We start from the raw sequence: 10,076 nt of genomic DNA, 5'->3' as shown, positions 1-10,076 counted from the left end.
TTAAATTTTTAATATACTACTTATAATGTATTAAATTACTATACTACTAGATAATCAAGCTTTAAATTTTAATTACTTTGTGCCTTTCATAGCTGGCAAACCCAGAAAGATGTACGATGGTCATATTTTATCTTTTTTTCTCTTGCACTTCTCTCAAAAGGGGAAGGAGGAGGCTCATTTTATAAGATCCTGTCAAATTTCTTCTAAATCACCACTACAGTGCCTTAAAAATCAGACCTCTGCTGCTCAGACTTAGATGCATATGAATCACCTGGAGATCTAGCCAAATTGCAGATTCTGATTTAGTAAGTCTGAGGAGAGGCTCTCCAGTCTTAATTTTTCATAAGCTCCCAGGTGGTACTGATGATCCTGGTTCATGGACCACCCTATGTGTAGCCAAGGCTTACCGAACATTAACCAAAACCCTATAAAGTCGCCAAAACCAATTTGAGCAAACCACTCAGTATGGATATTTTTCAAGTATTTTTTGTAATGTTCAAAGTATTTATTAATTATGTAACTACAACTCTCTCGTATAAAGTGAGAAAAAACCTTGAAACTGCACTTTTATTTTAAAACAGTGAAGTGATGGTTATTTCATCTTTCACCATTACAATTAATATGTTGGAATCTTACCGGTATTAAAATTGAAGGTTTTATTATATATAAATACATAAATGGTGCAAAACCAAAATGTGACAGCATTTATAAAACGTGTAAAACATACTTCATTTTCAACATAAAATAGACTAATCTGAGTTTGAAATAAATGAAGAGATAGATTTAGGCCATTTAAGAAAGGAGACTGTTCTGTCCCTGTTTTTTGGGGGGGGGTCAAAGAATGCTAAGAGCTTGCCTTGTTGCATTAATAACTTCAGATTATGCAGATACATATAACACATCAGAACAATGTAGACAGAGTAGAAAGCAGAGGGTTTGGCCCAGCCTGCTCATGGAAAAGGTAGAATTTTAAAACATGTAGCAGTCAGAGACAACTATTACTAGTTCAGAAAACAATTCAAACCTTTCATAAACGTTCTCCCTTTATTCCTTGAAATTTTTCTTTGAGGTAGAGATTTGGGCGAGGCTACTGCTGAAAAGCATGACCAGGAATGGTGAGGCTAACATTATAGCTCTTGAGACATGAAAGAATTATGGAATTGAATTCCTTGTCTTCACGGCTATGCAAGCTTTTTTTGAGCAGAACAATCCACTCTTCATGATCAATTCTTCATGTCATTTTAGGGTTCTAATGTGTCCACATCCGTGGATCCCATACATTAGGAAAGTTAATTCTTTGAAGCAGCTAACACTGACACAATCATGACTCAAACTTTAATGTAGTCCTATGCAATTTCATGCAAATATCAGTTAAATCACACAAAATTAAAAAAACATTGTTTTAAATTATGTTCCAAATGTTTCTTAATTATTTTATCCTAAGGTGCATTTGCATTGAATTGTAATTGCTATTACCTCTGTCCTTGAAGGTAAACATTAGGAGAATGGGTTGTTTTTAAGCTAAATGTGTCTCCACTTGAGGAGTGTCGGGAAGGAGCTTTTCCACCCAAGAGTGACGTTTCTGCTTCTTTTATTTCCATCGCCCTTTTGTATAGTTCAGCAGCTTTTTCAAAATCCCCTTCTTCATAGCTTTGAAAGAAAAAATAGCTAAATGAGAATATATCCTCTTAACTTGAAATGACCTTATAGGATACAGAATAACAAGTTGTGAATAATTCCTCACTTTCCCCTTTCTTTTTCCAGTGTGTGCATTCAGGCAGACCAGTAAAATAGAATACCCAAACTCTTCTTTCAGAACTGCTAAAGTATCTCTCAGTGCCTCACAGAGATACCATTAAGACCATGTTGTAACAGATGCAGTGAAATTGCTAAGGGAAGTCTCTGCATCCTGAGATACACAAACACAGATAAAGGAAAATCAATATGCACTTGTTTTTTTAGAGAGAAAAAGTGCATACAGGGTGGGGGGGAGGAGCAGAGGGGGAGACAGAATCTTGAGCAGGCTCCAGGCCCAGCACTGAGCCCAACGCAGGGCTTGGCCAAGGCTCAGTCGCACAACCTTGAGATCATGACCTGAGCCAAAACCAAAAGTCAGATGCTTAACTGACTGAGCTACCTAAGCACCCCAAAATCAACATGCACTTAATGGTAAATTAGTTTTTGAGAACAGTAAATTGCCCATATTACGCCCAGAACCAGTTAGCTGCAAATGTAAATCATCTTTCACTATTTATACATTCCTCTACAAAATAGAAATGCAACGTTCATTTCATTCTGGATACTACTAAGTATCTTAAGTAAATCAACCCAGAACAACCCCTTCCCCTCTTCTAAGAAAAAACAATTAGCCTTAAATAATCTGTGTTGTTCTATGGTAAGTCAAATTAAAGCTGTTTTAAAATGGAGTTTGGCTGTTACCAGGAAATTGAAAAAATTCTTACCTAAGCACGGCTAAATTCTTTAATGTTTCTCCAACTCGAGGATGCATCCGACCCAGGCTGTCTTCATAAATCTTTAATGCTCTCTCATATAATGGCAAGGCTTCAATGTGTTTTTTCTTATTAAAAAAACAGTAATACTTGAACACACTCAGTTGCTGAAATTACTATAAACATTCTGGACCAAGCTGATCTATTGGAGTAAGCCCCTTTGCAAATGTTAATATCCTCGTACAGATTAAAAATTTATTACTAACATCATGGTAGAAGCATATAATAGAAAGTCAGAAACCTAAGTTTTAGACCCAGCTTGGTGACCACTGACCCTAATCCAGTAATGTAAACAACCTGTTTCTTACTGCTCAGTAGATACGGTATCTGCTTTTCACCTATCATAGGCAAATGCCACAGCTTAAAGATCGTATTAGACACAGAGATGTATAGAGTCTTCAGAATTAAAAAAAAACAAAACTTATGCAATGAACTAAAAAATACTCAGTAGGTGTTCTATACTAAGAGGAAGGGATGGTCTTACAAATGTACTTCAATAATTTCTCAAGTACTAAAGGAAGCATTAGTAATCTTAAATTTTCTTTCGTCACTTTTACTGTGCCACATCTATTTCATGTTTATATTTCATACCTTAAAACCATTCAATAAAGAGTTAATATGTGGGAACTTACCATTTGGCTATAGAGAACAGCTAAGTTCACCAGGGCAGTAGCTACACTGGGGTGCTTTGGGCCAAAGGATTTCTGCCGAATTTCAACAGCCAACTCATACAAAGGTACAGCTTTGTCAAGTTTACCCTAAAAAACAAAAGTGAAATCTACCAAAAATATTAAAATACTACTATCTGATCAAAGCTTTTCCTATAAATAAAATTTTCTATTAAAGAGTAATTTTAAGGAAAAAATTTCAGAAACATCTTCACCTACTTCAATGGTTCAATTTATAGATGACTGCAATCTAATAGAATATGTAAATAAAGCTACATTGAATATAAAAACATTTTCTTTGATAATTCAGAAAGCCCCTTTATAAAGCTCACCTAGTATCACTTAGTTCCCAGTGAAGTACAAATATGCCAGTAAAATGTTTGCTACTGTATATAATTTAGATATGGCATCAAAATAAAATCTCATTTCCTACCAAATCCCTTCAAGATTTGTCTAATTTTTTTTAAAGATTTTATTTATTAGAGAGCAGAGGGAGAGGGAAGAAGCAGGCTCCCAGCTGAGCAGGGAGCCTACTGTGGGGCTTGATCCCAGGACCCTGGGATCGTGACCTGGGCTGAAGGCAAATGCTTAACTGATTGAGCCACCAGGCACCCCTCTAATTATTTCTTTTTTCACTTGAAATTGGGCAGAAATAGCAACAATGCATCATTCTTACTAAAGCATTAACTTTGAGCCAGGCTGACCAGCAAGGGTCCCACAAAGTCTAAAGACAGGCTATGTAGCTCTGTAACTGCACTAAATGAAATGAAATCAGACTTCTCTGGCATTTTTTTTTTTTTTTTTTAATTTTAAGAACAGGTACAAAAATTCCAAACACCACTCAGGCTAGAACCCTATGGCAAAGAATGGTTACATTTCATTGTAGGCAAAGAAAAAAAACCGTGAAATTTAAATGCTCATTTAATCACCTACAAAGATTTCTCCTTCACCTCTGACAACTAGGTTATTTGTTGTGTTTATGGCTGCTTAACTCAGAACACTTACTAGTGGCTAAATTTTAGAACTTCTGAAATACAAGTTCCAATCAGAATGCTGATGAATGCATTTGTATTTGGAATGTATTTAACAAAACCAAACCAGTACCTTAATTAAGTCTGATATAATGTTTTTTAATGTTCTACTCAGCTATTTGTTTAAAAATTTAATCATCATGATTGGAAAGCTCATAGAAAATAATCTATCCATTAGAAGACAATTATTTTGCTGACAGTGGTTATGACTTAATTGGTAATATTATAAAACACATAGAAGCATGCCAAGGATTACTTACCATTTTCTTATACAAGATGGCAAGATGCTTCACTGTATAGGCCAAAGAAGGGTGATCAGGAGCTAATGCTCGTTTCCGAATGTCTAAAGCTCTTTCATAAAGTTCTTCTGCTTTATCATACTGTTTCTTTTCATTGCAGAGAGCTGCCAGATTATTTAAAGACTGGGCACAGTCGGGGTGATCTGGTCCTAGAACTCGCTCTCTCATTTCTAAAGACCGCTTTAGAAACTGGTCAGCTGTTCTATGAACAAAACCCCAAAATGGTTTAAATGATTTATTCTCTAGAAGTAAGAATCCTTAGCCTGAGTTAGGTGGAGAACTGAAGCATATTTATTCTTAATCCAAGATAGTTAATATGAAGGATTCAGCTTAATGTCCTCTCTCCCTCTTTCCTACCCCTCATCCCTTCCTGCCCTTTTCTAAAAATTAAAAATGCTTTCCTGATAGTGTGAAGACCTAAAGTAGCTAGATGATTGCCTTAGTTCTCCACTTGATTTTCCTAAAAGACAAACCCATAAATATTTTCCAAAACAAATTTCTGATACCTTTAAAATTATTAAACCTAATTCAAAAGATTTGGGTATTCATTGTTTTTCCCCTTGAGGTTACTACTATATCATTTTTAATTGAAGAATTTCTTTCAAAGCTAGCTAAAGTATTTAATATCAAATTTCTCATAGTTTTCTGAAATCCAAAGAAGTCCAAAAACACTTCTTTTTCAGAGTAGAAATATTAATGTCTTTTTGAATCTTCTAAGTCCAAATAAACTGAAGACTAAAACAGCAGCCATCTACATTCTATCCTTTATTCTCCTTCAGTGCCAAGTTTCTTCTGTGAAGACTCATGTACAGTATCTACACAAAACACTTTTTATAAACATATAAAACATACAAAACATACTAGGGATGCTACAGAATAACTTTTTAGCTAATAAAAGAAACAATGTGACAGGAAACAGTAAAACAAATGCCATGGTCTTTGTTAAGTGTGGCTGTATGTTCATAACCTACCATATGTGAAATCTGGCATGGTTTCTACCAATTTATTCTAGCTTGACTTGATGGAAACAGAAATCAGCTTTGCATCTAAGGACAAAATGGACACTTGTTTTCATTATTAGCATCATGGTACTCACTCCAGGTTATTCTGAAGATAGTAGAGAACGCCCAGCTCATTGAGGGTCCGAGCATTGTCAGGTGTGTCCTTTCCTAACGTTAGCTCTTCTAACTGCAGGGCTCGTCTACGTAAGAGGGCAAATCCATACTGAAGCAAACACAAATGGAGAGTACGTACTAAGTAAGTGCAGTCCTTGATTCTGAAACACTACACTGAAGTTCTAAGAAATCCTTTTAAAGTAGATTACAGTTATTTTAAGTATCACACTAAATTAAAGCAGTGGTTATTGCAAATGCACATACTTCCACATGGCATCACATTCTAAAATCCATTAAAAGCTGTTTTGTGAAAGTGATGATGAGCTATTTTAGCAAAGTGAACAGAGTCCCAAGTACTTCAAAAAGATCAGGACACAGAATTCACCTGCAGATATTTACCAATTCCATGGCTTAAACACTTAAAAACGCCAGGTACTTAAACTGCACTTAGCACTTGCAAGTAGTAGACAAATAAATCCTGGAGCTCAAATGCACATAATAGTGAATGTAGACAATAATACTGTATTATAATCGTCAAAGTTGCTAAGAGATTATATCTTAACTATTCCCACCATAAAAAAGAATAATTATATGCTATGACAGAGGTGCTATCACAATGGCAATTATATTACCAATATATAATGTATCAAATTAGCATGTTGTACACCTTAAATTTACACAATGTTATATGTCAAATATTATTTAATTTAAAAAATGTACATAGCATTTGAAGTTAAAACAGGCTATATTTAGATTTTATCAGCAGCTTAGAAAAATGAAAATAATTTTGTGTGTGTGTGTACAAAGGTGAGAATTTCTTTGCATTTGAATCTAACATATTAAATTTTATTTGCTTTTCCTTTACAGAACTGAAGAAGCTTTTAAGTCCATCTTCCAAAGTCTAACCTTCAAATGAACTTTATATAGTCCCACTTTAAAAAAGTAAAAAATAATTTTTTTTCCATGTTTACTGAGACATAATTGCCATAAAACATTGTGTAAGTTTAAGGTGTATAACAATGATTTCATATATATATATATTGCAAAATAACCATAATATATAGTTCTACTTTTTAAACATCTGCTAAGTTGTACTTCTCAGTAATACGAATAAACGTGTGTATAAGAAAATGTTAGCACTTATATAGAAATCACTATAATATCTGAAGTTCTTAAAAATGTAAGGTGTATACAGCTATATTATGATATTCAAAGATGTCTTTTCCTCTGGTTCAAAACACAATACAAAAGAAATCTCTCATTACCGAGTTGCCTTTTCTCCTTGTAGCCTTCTGACGAATTTTAAAGGATTTTTTCCTAAAATGTTCAGCTTGCTCATATCTTAAAAAAAAATAACAATAAAGTCAAACAAAAGAAACATATGTCCAGAGCATTGTACTTCAGTGAAATGAAAGCATTCCTTACCTAGTGTAAAGCTTTTTTTGGCTCTTAAATATAGCATAATTTCTAAAAATGACAGTCACATGGAATTAAAAATCTTTAACAAAAACCTTCGTAAAACAAAATCTAACAAAACAAACCTAATCCTCCACACAGCTGACATTTAACAGATTTTTAACTGACTGAACTCACCCTGTATCTCTAAAGGATGACCTAACTAAAGGAAAATCTAAAATTTTAGTTTGCTCTACCATCTTCTTCTGTATGTGCTAATTTCTGGTCAAATATAAATGTGAAATTCACACAAAATTTGTGTGAAATAATACTCCTAGAAATTAAAAAAAAAATTCCAATATGTATCATTTACGATACATGATTTCTGATAGAGGAAAAGATGCCATTCAGTGGGTGTCTAATAAATATGAGACTTTTTATTACACCCGGAATTGGTAAACTTTTTTCTGGAAAAGGCTACATAGTAAATATTTTAGGCTTTGTGGGCCACATGGTATCAGCTATGACTATGGAACTCTTGAATCATGGAAGCAACCAAGATAAAATATAAATGAAAAAAAGTGACTATGTTTCAATACAACCTCATTTATAAAACAAGGGCCCTAGTGGACTTGGCCTGTGGGCAATGGTTTGCCGCCCTGTATTAGTAGTGCACTTAATATTACAAAGCTAGTCAGTGAAGGAGCCCAGAATCAAACCCGGCTATATGACTCCAAAGTCCATGTTCTATCCTCCAAGCATCTTCAGATGGAGATGAATCTTGTAGTTCTAATTTTCTGTTTATTCCACAAAGACCCAAAACCAAGAGTAACATTGAACATGGTAGATTCAAAAGAATATTGGATAAGAAAAGTACACAGCCACAAAACAAAGCTTACCACATAAATACATTAAGAACTGTGACTCCCCATCATAAAACCAGAGTATTACTGATTGAAGTCTTACTTATTTTGTTTCTGGTACAAAGTTGCAAGTGCCTCAAGTTCACGAGCAATATGGGGATGTTCCGCACCATAAGCATTTTCGGAGATTTCTAACGCCTGTTTATACAGCTGTTCTGCATTGCCAAACTTCTTCCACTGCACATACACGCTTGCTAGTTGGTGGAGGGACTGAGCTACTCTCGGGTGATCTGGATCTAAAGCTGTTTCTCGAATTTCCAGAGACCTCTGCAAAGGCACCACAGCCTAGGGAAAAGAAAAGGTTAAAGGCCAGTTCAAGTGAGTGAAATGCTGTAAGATCTGCAATCTCATTAGCACAAAAAATGAAAGATGCACTACCTCCTAGCAAGGAGAGAAGAGCAAACATGAAAAACCCACCCTGCCCCTGAATCCCAGCTGAAGTACCTGACTGAGGAGGCCTAGATCCTTGAGAAATCGCCCCAGGGTTTCATAAAGATCAGCCAAGCAAATCATATTCTCCTCGCCTTCGCAGTTTTTCTCATACTGCTTCAATGAATCAAAGTATTCTGCTGCCATTGCGCTTTTGTCCTTGCCAACAAACTGCCAGTAACTCAGCAACTCAGCAAAGTGCCCTCTGTTTCAACAAAAAACAGTAATTTAATGAAAAACTTTAAAACCCACTATTGACTGAAAATGCCATAATTCATATCAGGCTATTGACACTTCATTAGCAGGCAAGTGTAGTGTAATGAGAGTTAAGGCTGTCGACTCTGTCATCTGAGTCCATCACTTCCCAGCTGTGTGATGGTGAGCAGGTGGTCTGACCTCTTACACCTCATCATCCTTATCTGCAGAAAAGGGGGTCACCAACCTGACCTGCCTCAGGTGCTACTATAAGCAGATGATGGCACACAGCAAGTACTCCATAATGTTGGCTGCTGTCGTTAACGTACTTACTAAACACCACATTGTGAGTGGGAGACCTCGCACTGCCTTCTTTCCCACTTAACTAAATGCTACAATGAATCTAATTCCGTTTCTTTCTCAGCCCACCCAGATGTCCCTCTTTGCCAGTTGCTTTCTGCTCTAAATCTCATTTTTATTACAGCATTATGGGTTTTTTGGTAATTTATTTATTTTGTAAGTTATAATTGACATACAACATTTATTAGTTTCGGGTTTACAACTCATGATTTGCTCTCTGTATATACAGTAGTCCGCCTTATCCCTGGTTTCGCTTTCCCCAGTTTCAGTTAGCAGCTATCAACTGTGGTCCGGGAGCAGATGATTCTCCTCTGACATAAGGTCAGAAGGTCAATAGTAGCCTAAGGCTCCATCATGGTGCCTCTTCCATTCACCTCACTTCCTCTCATCACTGGGACATTTTATCATCTCACGTCATCACAAGAAGGGTAAGTCAGTCCAGTAAGACGTTTTGAAAAAGAGATCATATTCACATAACTTTTATTATAGTATATTGTTATAATTCTTCTATTTTATTATTAGCTATTTCTGTTAATGTCTTATTATGGCTAATTCATAAATTAAACTTCATCATAGCTATGTATGTACAGGGAAAAACAATAATATATAGGGCTTGGTATGACCTGTGGTTTCAGGCACCCACTAGGGGTCTTGGAAAGTATCCCCCATAGGAAGGTGGAACTACTGTATTGCAAAATGATCACCACAATAAGTCTAATTAACATCCATCCCTATACATTTTTTCTTTTTTTGTGAAGAGAACTTTTAAGACCTACTTTCTTAGCAGCTTTAAAATATGCAATACAGTATTATTACCTATAGTCACCGTGCTGTACATTACATCCCCAGGACTTATTTAATAACTGGAACTCTGTACCTTTCTACTCCTTTTACCCACTTTGCCCACTCCCTACCCTCTGCCTCTGGCAATCACCTACCTCTTCTCTGTATCAAGGGCATGTTTGGCTTTTGTTTTTTTTTTTTTTTTTTTTTTAGATTCCAGATATAAGTGAGATCATACAGTATTTGTCTTTCTCTGACTTATTTCACTTAGCATAATATCCTAAAGGTCCATTCATGTTGTTGCAAATGGCAAGGTTTTGTTCTTTTTTTATGGCTGAATAATATTCCATTGTATGTGTATAATGTGC

The 10,076-nt window shown here is 35.5% G+C and overlaps 1 protein-coding gene across 4 annotated transcripts in view; it reads right to left on the bottom strand.

Annotated features, from left to right (window-relative positions):
- Positions 1 to 130: 130 nt before the first annotated feature.
- NPHP3 (nephrocystin 3) overlaps positions 131 to 10,076 on the bottom strand; it is a 43,768-nt gene continuing 33,822 nt past the window's right edge. The window contains exons 20-27 of one of the 4 annotated variants that reach the window (XM_034661997.1): positions 8,386 to 8,575; positions 7,985 to 8,226; positions 6,889 to 6,964; positions 5,605 to 5,732; positions 4,470 to 4,710; positions 3,143 to 3,268; positions 2,463 to 2,578; positions 131 to 1,650 (exon numbers count right to left, since the gene is read on the bottom strand). In XM_034661997.1, the coding sequence (XP_034517888.1) occupies positions 1,473 to 1,650; positions 2,463 to 2,578; positions 3,143 to 3,268; positions 4,470 to 4,710; positions 5,605 to 5,732; positions 6,889 to 6,964; positions 7,985 to 8,226; positions 8,386 to 8,575 (1,297 nt within the window). In that variant the 3' untranslated portion in view covers positions 131 to 1,472. Of the gene's footprint in view, positions 1,651 to 2,462; positions 2,579 to 3,142; positions 3,289 to 4,469; positions 4,711 to 5,604; positions 5,733 to 6,888; positions 6,965 to 7,984; positions 8,227 to 8,385; positions 8,576 to 10,076 lie in introns of those variants that run through there. The other 3 variants (XM_034661998.1, XM_034661999.1, XM_034662000.1) reach the window with 3 other exon arrangements.

The sequence above is a fragment of the Ailuropoda melanoleuca genome, chromosome 6, assembly GCF_002007445.2.
Source record: "Ailuropoda melanoleuca isolate Jingjing chromosome 6, ASM200744v2, whole genome shotgun sequence".
Taxonomy (NCBI): Eukaryota; Metazoa; Chordata; class Mammalia; order Carnivora; family Ursidae; genus Ailuropoda; species Ailuropoda melanoleuca.
Note: the sequence above shows the minus strand (reverse complement) of the source record. Positions and strands in the feature narration are given on the sequence as shown.